The following is a 13,870-nucleotide window of genomic DNA, read 5'->3' as shown; positions in this document are numbered from 1 at the left end:
TCTCCATGTGATGCAACTAGTGATTGAGAAAAACTAATGATCATTTAAGGAATTTGCTGTACAATTAAACTCAGTGCACTTCCCTCCATTTGATACCATATCAATTCAAAGTGCAGGATTATATTCTCTCTCAAATGAGCATCTGCTTCATACCCAGATGTTTCATAGGGTACTGGGATGGAGAAACCCAACAGCCCACCCAAAGAGCAGGACCACAGTTAATATATTCCTCTTCTTCACCTGCCCTCACATTTATTCATGCATTGATTCACAGACTTAAAGGCCACCAGATGATTAAATCATCTCATCTGATGTCCTCTACAACACATGCCAAAGAATTTCCAGAATTATCCCTGCATTGATCTTAATAAATTGTGTCTGGCTAAAACATGTTTTCCAGAAATACACTCAGGGCCAGATTTTCAACATCTTTAGGTGAGTAATGAGATTTTCAAAAGGACCCAGGCAACACAAGTGCATTTATTTAAATGGCTCTTAGGCAACTAAATGCTTTTAAAATTCCATGAAGTGACTAAATACCTTTAAAAATCCATCTTGCTCTTGGCTATACAAGAAGGCTGTGATAGAGTGCCGAATAGAAACCAAGTCTCCCAAATGACAGGCTAGTGCCCTAAGCATAGGACTATCCTTCCACTTGAAATACAAGATGGAGCATTAAATGGTCAGAGAAAGTTTGTCCCACTGGTACCACTGCTTCCTTATCTGTAAGAATTTCCAGTCTCCATTCAGCGCACTTCCAACATACAGCTCTGTCCCGTGTGGTGCTCAGAGCCTTCCAAGAAATGCTAAGGGTCCCTCAACTTCCTCTGAAATTGAGGAAGAAGATACTGAGTGGGAGACCTGTAGTATCTCATAAGATTGGGTTGGGAAACTGAATAGGAAACTGTTCCCAGAAAAGTCTGGATAAGCCGATGAAAACCCGCTGGAAAATTGTAGTGAAATGTCCTTGATAAAGTAATGAGATGTCCAGGAGAGGGAGATGGACAGAGAGCAGGAGAGTGAGGGACATACAGATGAAGGGATATGGAAGGTGATTGATGGATAGATGGAGGGGTGTTTATGGGAATAGAAAGAGGTTTAAGGAGATAGGTAGATAGATGTGTAATGTGATCAGCAGAGATATAAAGGGATGTATAAGGGGACAGATAGAGAGACAAGTGTGCAAGGTAAAGATGGAAGAGTAGATAGAAAGACAGCCGGAGAGATTGTGTAAGAAGCTCCATTGAGGAATAGATGGAGTTTTATGAATTAGATACATCTCCATTGTGTTTCATCAGTTTCCCTAGCAATAAATCATGGTATGATTCTAAAGCCCTTACTCAGGCAAAGCTCCCACTAAGTGAGGACACTATCTAACAAGCATGTCTTTCCAAGTAAGGTCTGAGTCTGAGTCAGAGTTTGAAGATTTGGCCCCAAACTAGTCACACTCACCTTTAATCCTCAGCATGAAGCAGTGACCTCTCCATCAATGGTGACTGGGTCTGGTCTCGCAGTCAGTCTTGTCCCCTCAGTTTCCTGGGGAGACACCTACATGTTGCTGTTGGTATGGGCCTCTCTCCTGCCGCCAAGCTTGATTGTTTGCACGACACACACCCTTATTTGACTCCTGCTCTGGATTCTCACAATATTTATTGGAGAAAGCAGCCTCCCCTGCTTAACTCTGCTGCTGAGATCTCCCTTGGGCCTGCTACTGGTGATCATTAGAATTACCTTCATAGGGGAATTAACAATAAGTTGTTTGTCAAAATAGTGCAATACCAAAGCCAATGGCATTGACATTGGGTGGAGACATCCCCCAGGGGTGAATTTATCAAAAGGGGGACACTATATCCTAGCAAAGAAGATAGGTAAAGTAAAGGTAGGAGCTAGTGAGGAACAGTGAAATTTAATAGAGTCCCATTTAAATATAACACATGAAGGCAAGCAACTGCATATTGACAAAATGTGGAAGTGCCTCTTCATACAGGCTAGAAGTCTACTAAAAGGTTGAAATAGAATACCTGGCATTAAATGAGGATATTGATATAATAGGCATCATGTTGTTGGTGGTAAGTTAGTGGAATGAGGATAATCAATGGGACACAGTAATAACAAGGTGTAAAATATACCTCTACCCTGATATAACACTGTCCTCGGGAGCCAACAAATCTTACCGTGTTATAGGTGAAACTGCGTTATATCGAACTTCCTTTGATCTGCCGGAGTGCGCAGCCCTGCCCCCTGGAGCCCTGCTTTACCACATTATTTCCGAATTCATGTCATATCAGATTGAATTATATCATGGTAGAGGTGTATGTAGGAATGGCAGAGTAGGTTGCACTGGGATGGGGAGTGGCATTATATCTTTAAAAAACATAGAGTCAAATAAGGTGAAAATTTTGAATGAATCAAACTGTACCATAGAATCTCTATGGATAGAAATTCTGTGCTTCAAAAATAAGTAAAGCAGTGGGAATACACTACTGACCATCAGACCAGGATGGTGACTGTGATTGTGAAATGTAAAGAGAGGGTAGAGAGGCTACAAAATAAGAAAAGTACAAACGCCTGCATAGGGATTATTTAAAAACACCACAATAGAGGCCCAGTCTAAATATATATACCAAATCAGAAAAGACAATGATAGGACCAAAAAAATCCCACCATGGCTAAAAGGCAGAGTAATGGAGGCTGTTAGAGATAAAAAGGCATCCTATAAAATTTGGAAATCTAATCCTAGTAAGACTAGTAGGAAGCTGTACAAATTCTAGCAAGCTGAATCTAAAAGTATTGTAAGTCGAGCCATAACAGAATTTGAGAAGTAACTTGTTTAAGTAGACCAGAAGCAGGAAGCTTGCCAAATAGGCAGTGGGACCACTACATGACCAAGGTATTAAAGGAGCACTCAAGGAAGACGAGACCATTGGAGAGAAGCTAAATGAATTATTTACATCCATCTTCATTGCAGAGAATGTGGGGGAGATACTCAAATAAGAGCTATTCTTTTTGGGTAACAAATTTGAAGTAAGACCCCACACTGATGTGTCAATGGAAGAGGTTTGAGAACTAATTAATAAATTAAACAGTAATAAGTCACCAAGACCAGATGGTATTCATCCAAGAGTTCTGAAGGACCTCAGATATGGAACTGCAGATCTACTAACTGGGGTTCATAACCTATCACTGAAACCATCCTCTGTACAATATGACTGGAAGGTAGGTAACGTAACACCATTTTTAAAAAAAAAGGGATCCAGCATTCTGGCATTCTGGTGACATGGCCTGTCCATCTCATCTGTGATTTCATTAACAGAGTACGGATGCTTGGAATGCCTGCCCGTATGAGAACCTCGGTAATGAGGGTTCCAAAGAGGATGGAGCTAGGCTGTTTTCAGTGGTGGCAGATGACAGAACAAGTTGCAGTGGGGGAGGTCTCGACTGGATATTAGAAAACTATTTCACTAGGAGGCTGGTGAAGCACTGGAATGGGTTACCTAGGGAGGGGGTGGAATCTCCATCCTGAGAGGTTGGAGACCCAGCTTAACAAAGCCCTGACTGGGATGATTTAGTTGGGTTTGTTCCTGATTTGAGCAGGGGTTGGACTAGATGACCTTCTGAGGTCTCTTCCAAACCTAATCTTCTATGATTCTATGATCTGGAATCTTGACTTGCCATCTTATCCTCATCAGTTTCCTCAAACAGCCCATGTGAAAGTGATTTAGCTTCACAGCATGGTGCCTGTACACCGTCCGGGTTTTGCATGCATATGTCAAAGTTGGCAACACAATGGCTTTGTAGACCTTTAGTTTTGTTTCTTGACTAATGCCTCTGCACTCCCACACATTTGCACGTAGCCTACAAAAGGCCACACTTGCTTTGGCAATTCCGGCTTTGGTTTCATCTTGAATGTGAACCACATGTGACAGTGTACTGCTGAGGTAGGTGAACTTGTCCACTGACTGGAAGGTTTGGCCATTCACTGTGACAGTACATTCTATGTCAGGCTTTCCTGGTGCAGGCTGCTACATCACTTCTGCCTTTTTGATGTTGATTGTGAGACCAAAATTATCACAAGCTGAAGAGAAATAGTCCATACTCAGCTGCATGTCAGTCTGAGATTTGGAATTCAGAGGACAGTCATCAGCAAACTGAAGATCATGAATAGACACTTCCTGTACCTTCATCTTTGCCTGTAGTTTCCTTAGATTGAAGAGCTTGCCATCAGTCCAGTATCAGATGCCAACCCGGTGTCACAGTCACAAAAGGCATCTGTAAGCATGGCAGAAAACATCATACTGAAGGCAGTTGGGGACAACATACAGCCCAGCTTGATTCCATTGGTGACTGGGAATGCTTCAGATGACTCACCATCAACCATAACATGAGTGAACATGCCATCATGGAATTAGCAATCCATTGAGTTGAATTTCTCCAGGCAACTGAATTTTGTCATGGTCTTCCAAAGGCCTTCCCAACTGACTGTATCAAAAAGTTTTGTCAGGTCAATGAAAGTCATATACAGGTTGGAGTTCTGTTCCTGGCATTTCTCCTGAAGTTGACAAGCTGCAGACACCATGTCTGTGGTCCCACGTCCTTTCCTGAAGCTACACTGACTCTCAGGCAGGAGCCCTTGTTCAATATGTTTCACAAGACAATTCAGCAGAATTTTAGATAGAATTTTGCTAGCTATTGACAACAGGAGATGCTCTGAAAGTTGTTGCAGGATTGTATGTTACCTTTCCGCTTGTACAAGTGGACAATGGATACATCCTTGCACTCTTGGGGTATAGATCCCTGAGTCCACATTGACTGGAAAAAATCAGTCAGTTTCAGAGCCATGTGCAAGCCTCCGGCCTTATAGACTTCTGCTGGAATAGCATCTGATCCAGGTGCTTTGCCATTTGAGGGCAAGTCAATCTCTTTTTCAGTTTCAGTCAGCATTGGGGGATCAGCAAGATATATGGTGATATCAATCGGGGCATTCGACCAATTGCCTCCTTGTTAATATATGATTGTTGATTGAGGATGTTGTTTAAGTGTTCTGCCCACCTTTGTAGTATCTTTTCTTTGTCAGTGAACAATATGGTGCCATTGACACTCAGTATTGGCGATGTTCCTGATGACCATGGCCCATAGATTGTCTTCAGAGCATCACAGAAGTTCTTCATATCATTCCTTTCTGCATAGGACTGAATCTCATCTGCCTTGTTGCTCAGCCATGACTTTTGCATCTCTCTAAGTGTGCGTTGGACCATCCACTTGATGTTGAAAGCTACTTTCTTAGATGTTGAAGTACTGTCTCATAAACAGGCCTTATGGAGCTGATGTTTCTCATTCAATAGTCTCCCTATGTCAGTATTGTTTTCATTGTTACTCCATCCTTAGAGGTTTTTAAGGCCTGGATTGACAAAGCCTTGGCTGGGATGATTTAGTTGGTGCTGGTACTGCCATGAGCAGGGGGTTGGACTAGATGACCTCCTGAGGTCTCTTCCAACCCTAATATTCTATGATTATATGATTCCTGGTGAGTAGTACCTTATTATCTACGGAGTCGGATTTCAGTGGAATAAAACTCCAGATCCTGTAAGCTATCTATCATACTGACCCTGTGTTGGTGGGAAGCAGTTTGCAGGATTGGGGGTCTACCACTATGGGTTTGTCTACATTTGAAACACTACAGTGGCACAGCTCCAGCTGCACTGCTATAGCGCTTCAGCGTAGCCGCTCCTTACAGTAACAAGATGGATTATCCCATCTGTGTAAATAATCCACCTCTCTGAGATGCAGTAACTAGGTCAATAGAAGAATTCTTCCACTGACTTCTACACTGGGGATTAAGTTGGTTTAACTATGTTGCTCAGAGGTATGGGTTTTTCATGTTGCTAAGCAGTATAGCTGGGTTGAACTAACTTTTTTATGTAGATCAGACCTATGATTAGAAAGGAACCTTCAAGGAATTAGATGTACCAAAGCCTAACTCCCTTAAGTTCCTTTTATACCCATAACATAAGATATTTATTCAATATAAGGAAGAGTTGCAGATAGTAGCTGGCTTATGTTGGTGAAATACAGATACTGGCTACCATCACAAGAATTATGCATGCTTCTTCAGGAGCTGCAGGAGGGGACTTTCTTTCCAGACCACAAGTTCACAGTGGAAATGCCCATAGTAATCCTAGGAGACCCAGTGTACCCCTTACAGCCCTGGCTCATGAAACCTTACACAGGGTACCTGGAGATCAGCAAGGAGCGTTTTGACAACAGGCTGAGCAGGTGCTGCATGGTAGTTGAATGTGCCTTTGGCCATTTAAAAGCTCGCTGGAGGTGTTTAAATGGCAGGCTAGATCTTAGTGTGTGAATCTAAGGGTGAAATGTTTGCTTAGGTATAGAACACTGAGGCAGAGCATTTGGCTGCGCAGTTTGAACAGCCAGATGCTAGGGTTCTGGGCTCCTCTGAACATCAGAGAGGCTTTGAGGAACCACTTTGACAATGAGGGGCAGTAACACATGTCTGCTTTGGAGTTGCTTCCCTGTTGCAACCATGTACAATTTTGGGGCCCAAGATCCATGCAGCACAATGCTTTAGAAGCCTGTTCCTGAGAGTGAATTGCTTGCTATAGGCTTTTATAGACCACAGAATAAAAACACTGTACCATTAAATACCTTAGCCTTTTTATTTATTGATAAAAAGGGTAAAACCTCACAACTGCGTGTAGGTCCAGCTATCATTGTGCAAGCTGTGAGAAGGGATGGAATGATGGGGAAACTCAGGAGTGCTGTGGAGTGAAAAGGAATGCGTGGGCATAGAGGGAGGTGGGGTTGGCAAAGAATTGTGTATCTGCAGCAGAGGCGCTCGAGCTGCTCAGTCTGCAGCTGTATCAAGCACTTGAGCATCTCTGTCTGGCCTCCATAACATTTATCATCCGCTCTGTTGCTTGCCTAGCAAAAGCAGCATTCTCTTTTCTGTCCTGCGTTTTGGCTTCCCAGCACTTTTTCCATGCCCTGCTCTGTCTCTCATCGCACTGCAGCACCTCATGGAATATCTACCCTTTGCTTCACCTAGGATTTTTTCTTATCTGTTGCAGCCGGTTGGCAGGGGTCCATGGTGTGTTCCTCAAGGTCTGTGTTGAACAGAAAAGAGATTGTTACATTCCAGCAAACAACTGAAACATTTTAATAAGAAGAGCATTTTGCTAGTAGAAATCACTGAGATTCTAGGCAGGCGCACAGCCCCGTGAGCACCCCAAATCATGAGTTCCGGGAGTGGGAGGAAGGCGGTTGTGTATAAGGACAAAAAGGTCTCGGCTTACAGGGAAGCTTTTCAGGGAACTCATTCTAAAATTATCCCACAATTTTTGACAGGCAGCCAACCTGCTGGCTGACATCTCGCTGATGAGGGTGACTAGGGAAACCAGGGTTCAGCTTTTGAATGCTTGCAGCTTTCACCCAAGTCTATATGCAGCTCAGCTATGTGGTGCTTTGGTCCCAGTTCCAGTGATCACTAAATGGCATGGTACAGTTTCCTACAATGGGGGACTTAAAAAGACTGCAATACCTTGGAATCTGTGGCAGAGGATTAACAAGTAGCTCTCTGAAACTTTTCAGAGCCTCCCTTCGGAGGATTCCCTGCAAGTCTCAATGTCCATCAACACCCTGCTTGGCCATGCAGATTAGCTATATAGGGCAAGGTCCAGCTCACAGAAAACACTACCTGTGTCCCACTTTTTGATTCCCTAAACAAGGCACAGCAACTTACCCGGAAGTCTCATCTGCTTCCTGCTCCCCGTTGAACACTTCTGGAGTCAAGAAAAGTTCCTGGCTGCCTGCCCCCCGGGCGACCTCATTGGGAGAACCACACCCTCTTCTAGCTCGACTTCTTCATCCACAAAGCCCAGTTACCCCTCTCCCTCAGCAGCCAGAAGTAGTACAGGTAAATTGGCGTGCGAGTGGGGGGTCACCACAGGATAGCATTCAGCTTTCTATAGAAGCAGCAGGTCTAAGGTCTAACCCCGGGGGTGATGTTCGCTCCCGTTTTTTTTGCCCTGCGCCTGCCTCAGCTCCTTTATCTTCGCTCTGACCTGCTGCGTGTCCTGATCATAGCCCTTTTCACAAAAGCCTCAAGAAATTTGCCCATATGTGTCCCAATTCCTATGGGTCACTCGCAGCTCTGACTGAACAGACTTCCTCTCCCCATATACTGATCAGATCCAACAACTCAGCCGTGGTCCAAGCAGGAGCATGTTTGGGATGATAGCCAGACGTGCTCACCTAGGAAGCTCCTCTGGGAAGCCAGCAAATGAGATTTAAATGAGATTTAAAAGTTCCCTAACTAAATCATCCCAGCCAGGGCTTTGTCAAGCCTGACCTTAAAAAACTCTATGGAAGGAGATTCCACCACCTCCCTAGGTAACACATTCCAGTTCCTCACCACCCTACTAGTGAAAAAGTTTTTCCTAATATCCAACCTAAACCTCCCACACTGCAACTTGAGACTGTTACTCTGTGTTCTGTCATCTGGTACCACTGAGAACAGTCTAGATCCATCCTCTTTGGAACCCCCTTTCAGGTAGTTGAAAGCAACTATCAAATCCCCCCTCATTCTTCTCTTCTGCAGACTAAACAATGCCGATTTCCTCAGCCTCTCCTCATAAGTCATGTGCTCCAGCCCCCTAATCATTTTTGTTGCCCTCCACTGGACTCTCCAATTTTTCCACATCCTTCTTGTAGTGTGGGGCACAAAACTGGACACATGTACCTGTTATGTAATGTAGCTCATGTGCCTGTTATGTAACGTCAGTTTGTTGCCAGGACACTTATCTGATTGATTTATGTACCTGTGGTCAGAACTTCCACTTAAACTCTATTTTCAGCTCCCCAAAGACTTGGGTTTTTTTGTTGAGTTGTTTATCTGTGCAAAGTTTATCCATTCAAATTTCATAGATCTCAAGTCTCATGCTAAGTTACTGAAGCTAATGTCTTACAGGATACAGTCCTATAGGTTTTTCTTGCATTACTGCTGAATGTAATGCAAAGCAGAATATAATGCAAAGCAGTAAATATAATAAAAGGCAAGCTAGCCCACTTGGCTTACAGTAACAGTGAATATAACAAAGGCAAATTCTATAGCCAACTGGGCTATAGAAAAGAAAGAAAGAAAGAAAGAAAGAAAGAAAGAAAGAAAGAAAGAAAGAAGATTGGATGTTTTTCTAAAAGATCTGCTCTAGGAATTATTTTGAGGAACTTCTATGGCTTGTGTTGTACTGGAGGTCAGATTAGATTATCACAATGGTCTCTTCGTGTCTTGAAATCTATGATAGATAGATAGATAGATAGATAGATAGATAGATAGATAGATAGATAGATAGATAGATTTCCTTTAACATAAAGTTCAGTGCATGAAGACTGAAAGTTTATGATCAGAGAAAATAATTGAGCCCATCTCTAGTTAAAATATTTTTAAAAAGAGATAAAAAGTCATCTTCAGAGCTTTCTTGTGGCTGCTAATACTGCACTAAGAAGCTTCTTCAGAGCGTCATGAACTTCCTTGTTCTTCAGACTATATACAATGGGGTTTAGCATTGGTGTCACCACTGTGTAAAGCAAAGAGATGACCTTGTTGAGCACCAGAGGGTGATCTGAGGAAGGTACCACATACATTGCAATCAGAGTCCCATAGAATGTGCTAACAATGATAAGGTGAGAGGAGCAGGTGGAAAATGCCTTTTGTCTCCCACTGTTGGAAGGGATCCTCAGGATGGCCCTGAGAATGCAAATGTAGGATGTCAGGATTAAGAGGAATGGGATCAGGGATACAGCTGAAGAGAAGAAGAAAACCATGATCTCAACCAAGTAAGTATCAGAGCAGGAAAGTTTTATCACGGATGTAATATCACAAAAAAAATGGTCAATCTCATTGGGGCCACTGAAATTTAAATTAGAAAGCAAACATATGGTTATTGATGTTCCTATGAAGCCACCTGCCCAGGATCCAGCTGATAACTGAGTGCAAACCTTGCCGTCCATGAGTGTCATGTAATGCAGCGGCTTGCATATAGCTAAATATCGATCATATGACATGACAGTGAGAAGGAGACATTCAGCAACAGCCAGGGCACCAAAGACATAAAACTGCATCATGCAGCCTGTGAACGATATAATGTTATCCTTGGTTACCATGCCAAACAGAAACCTGGGGACAAGATTTGTGGCATACCAGATTTCCAAGAAGGATAAATTTCCTAAAAAGAAGTACATAGGGGTGCGGAGACTGTGATCAGTCAACACCGTAATTAAAATAAGGAGGTTTCCAATTATTGTCACAAGATAAGTAGCTAAAAAGACCCAAAAGAGGATAATCTGGAGTTTTTCAGAGCTTGAGAATCCCACAAGTATGAATTCGGTGATGACTGTTTGATTTTCTTTACACTTCTTCACCAGATGAACTTTCCCTAGAGAAAATAAAATGATAGTATAATTACTTGTATTTAGGCTTGGCAGAATTCCATTGTTATTATTGTATGATTCTGACAGATAATATTTATTTTAAAATGATTTTTTAAATTTTTATCAATTTAAATTTTCACAGTTGTTAGAATTTTTTTGGGGGGGGGCGCATCAGACAATAATTATGTAATGACAACTGATGGTGAGAGTCAAAAAGTTAAAGCTTTATAACCATTAAAACACTGAGTGTCAATATCATATGTCAAAATATACAAAGTAAACAGCATTAAATCAAACTCTCAATAATTTTCAAGGCACATTTTTCTTACTTTGCCTATCTGTACATTGATATTATTATCAATGGAAACATTTTTTTCATTGGTTTGTGTTTATACTGGGAAATCAAAATGTACTGATATTTACTGATAAAAAGTCTTATCTTTCCAAGCCTACACATATTGCAGTAGTACCTGTTGTACCTAACCATTATCAGAGCCCCATTATGTTAGCTTCTGGAGAAAGACATTGTAATAATATATAGTCTTTTGTCTGGCAAAAAAAAAATTCCCTGAAACCTAACCCCACCTTATTTACATTAATTCTTATGGGGAAATTGGAGTGGCTTAACATCGTTTTGCTTAAAGTAGCATTTTTCAGGAACATAACTACAACATTAAGCAAGGAGTTACTGTATAGAGAGAGTCCATTTCAAACCCTTAGGAACAAAAGAAACTTCTAAATGTTGAGATTTTTCACAAGATTAGATTTACACTTTTTATATACTTCCACTTGCAATGGGCAAAACTCCTTATCTGAGTTACTTGTAATTACATTGGAATACCCATTTTCTTTGCTTACTCATTTTTAGCACTACCAGCTCTGCTTTGAAACTCGGACATTAACACCCATGTAAAGTAACTGCAAAGGGTGAAGGAGTAATTGAATGGAAGGTACAGCTAGGTTGCTTTCTACGCTTATGTTGTAAAAGTTGAAAATCTGCACAAATTGCAAGACAGCAATGCAAAAAATAGTCATAAAGGAATTGATCCTCAGGAGGACTTAACTTTGAATCTCTCCCTCTAAAAGCACACACACAGCTCAACTTAAATGACTATATCTGCCTGTTGGAAGTAGCAGTAGATTCATATCAGCCACTAGAATAGATACAGCCCAGTAGTGTGTTAATGTGGGCTGAAGAAAGTAACTGATGTCCAGGTATGGAATTTGTGTTGGGGTGCATCATTGAACTTGGGGAGGTAGGTTCATGTTTAGGTGTAGAGGGGCTTCAATGTAGCTATGCCAAGGATTGGTGCCAAATGTTTCTGCACCCTTTCTACATGTGATCACTTATCTACAGTTTTTATATAGCAACAACCTCCATAATATATAGGCAGTGAGATTAGGAGAACTTCCAATGGCACACAGAGTCAGTAAAACATGAAACTAAGATCACCATTGAAGCAAAGGTACCCACATTGTGGATATGAGAAGAAGGCATTGCACTGACAGCTCAGATCCCATTGAAATCCCTTTGAAAATACCAGCATTCAAGAGGAGTAGGATCAGGACAACATTTTCAAAGTTCACTAAAGGATTTAGACATAATTCCCATTATAATTCATGAAAGCTCTATGTCTAAACACCTTATTTGGGTTTAAAAATCTCAGTGGTGCATAGCTGGGTACCTTAGCCCCCTCCTAAGAAAATAAATGAGAATATAATTGACATCACCTGAGGATATTTGGGCAGAATTTCCATGTTATCTAGGTGCCTAGTGGGATTTTCAAAAACATCTTGGTGCCTAACACCCATTGAAATCAATGAATTTTGATGCCTAGGTGCATTTGAAAAACACAATATGTGTATAAATTCCTTTAAAAATCCGATCTCTTGCATTTGATGTGATTACTTTTCACAGACCGGGGTTTGACTGGACTATAATTCTGCTCTAAACACCCAAATCCTATCACAATAGTGCGTATGTTTACCTTTCATTCTCTTTAGTAATATTCTCTCCTTCTTCATGGACATTCATTGGCTACCTTAGGGCTTCTGCTGTCCTTTTTTTCTTATGTACTCCCATCCATGACTTGATGACTTGCCAAACATCTTCTTGAAAGAATGTGCTGGGAGTGGTCTCCTATTACATACCTTTAACAGGGTCATATATCTCCTCTTGTGCCAAACCCATTGGGGTTAATTACAATGATTATATTTTTGAGTGTTTTTTATAGATTAACAAATTAAGATTCTAATTTCAAAGGGAATATTTGTCATTTGGTTCACTGGCACTACCCGGCAAAGCCTCAGCTTTCCTCGCAAAGATTTATGTTTTCTCAAAAAAATGAGAACCCCAAACAGATGGGTTTTTTTTTACCATAGGATTATTTTTATTCATTTGTTTTCCATGTGTGTTGAGGCCCAAAATTTGTGCTTTCAGCATTTTCCCTCATTTTTCTTTAGTTGTCATCTGCACATTTCTTGGCTTTCAAGTTTGCTTTTGTTGGACACAAATTTGAATTTTTTCACTAGAGGTGTTGACTAAAATGAAAATATTTTTTATTAATATTTTTCAGCAGAAAAATAAAACATTCTCCAACAAGTTCAACTCATGATACTTTGTGTGCATATTCCAGTCCCAGCACACAGTGGGTCTGATGCTGACTCTACAAAGCCAATGGACTTACAATTAATAAGAGTACAAACTCTTCCTCTCTTAGGTGGTATAATCTTCAGAATAAGAGATTGTGTCTTCTTAAGTGTTTACACATCACCAAGAACAAGGGACTTGGTGTTGATTGTCCTCTCTGGATGTTTCTGTTATATCAATCAATCAAATACCTCCACAAGACCAAAATCAGGTCTTGTGACTGCATCATTATTTGCGAGCAGCAGCTGATGTCCATGTTAGGGGTCTGAGAGGACAGTTGCTGAAATTACTCAACTCTCATGGATTTACATATTATGAAGAAACAGAAGAAAAAAGGGAAATATTGTCTTCAATAAGGAATAAGGGTAAAAAGCACCTCCACAGATCACAGTTCTAGAAAAGAATGTATGATGTCTACACTGCAATAAAACACCCGTGGCATTCTTGTGTCAGGTGATTTGGGATTGTGGGGCTCAGGCTTCCGGACTATAAAACTGCAGTGTAGACTTGGGGGCTCAAGCTGAATCCCAGGCTCTGGGAAACCAGCACCCTCACAGAGTCCCAGAGCCTGAGCCTGTACATCTACCCTGCAATTATATAGCCGGAAACCTGAGAACCAGAGATTCAAATCAGCTGGCATAGGCCACCCAGAAGTGTTTATTGCAATGTAGACATACCCATAGTTAGATATCTACAGGTATTCACTCAGGACCAGATTTTAAAAAGCATTAAGGCACCTAATGGGATTTTCAAAACCATCTAATCACCTCAAACCTA

At 41.3% G+C, this 13,870-nt stretch overlaps 1 protein-coding gene across 1 annotated transcript; it reads right to left on the bottom strand.

The window, feature by feature from the left end:
• Nucleotides 1-9,480: 9,480 nt before the first annotated feature.
• Nucleotides 9,481-12,634, bottom strand: LOC120379996 (olfactory receptor 11A1-like). Its single transcript, XM_039497504.1, has 2 exons — nucleotides 12,595-12,634; nucleotides 9,481-10,448 (listed from the first exon to the last, which is right to left on the bottom strand). The coding sequence occupies exons 1-2, from the start codon at nucleotides 12,632-12,634 to the stop codon at nucleotides 9,481-9,483; spliced, it is 1,008 nt and encodes a 335-aa protein (XP_039353438.1).
• Between the last annotated feature and the right edge of the window lie 1,236 nt (nucleotides 12,635-13,870).

This window comes from Mauremys reevesii, linkage group 13, assembly GCF_016161935.1.
Source record: "Mauremys reevesii isolate NIE-2019 linkage group 13, ASM1616193v1, whole genome shotgun sequence".
NCBI classification, from domain to species: Eukaryota; Metazoa; Chordata; order Testudines; family Geoemydidae; genus Mauremys; species Mauremys reevesii.
Note: the sequence above shows the minus strand (reverse complement) of the source record. Positions and strands in the feature narration are given on the sequence as shown.

Coding starts and splice junctions, on each gene's coding strand:
- LOC120379996 (XM_039497504.1), bottom strand. CDS start 12,634: ATGGGTTTGGCACAAGAGGAGATATATGACCCTGTTAAAG. Junction 10,449..12,594: donor GATATATGACCCTGTTAAAG/GTATGTAATAGG, acceptor TATTTTCTCTAG/GGAAAGTTCATCTGGTGAAG.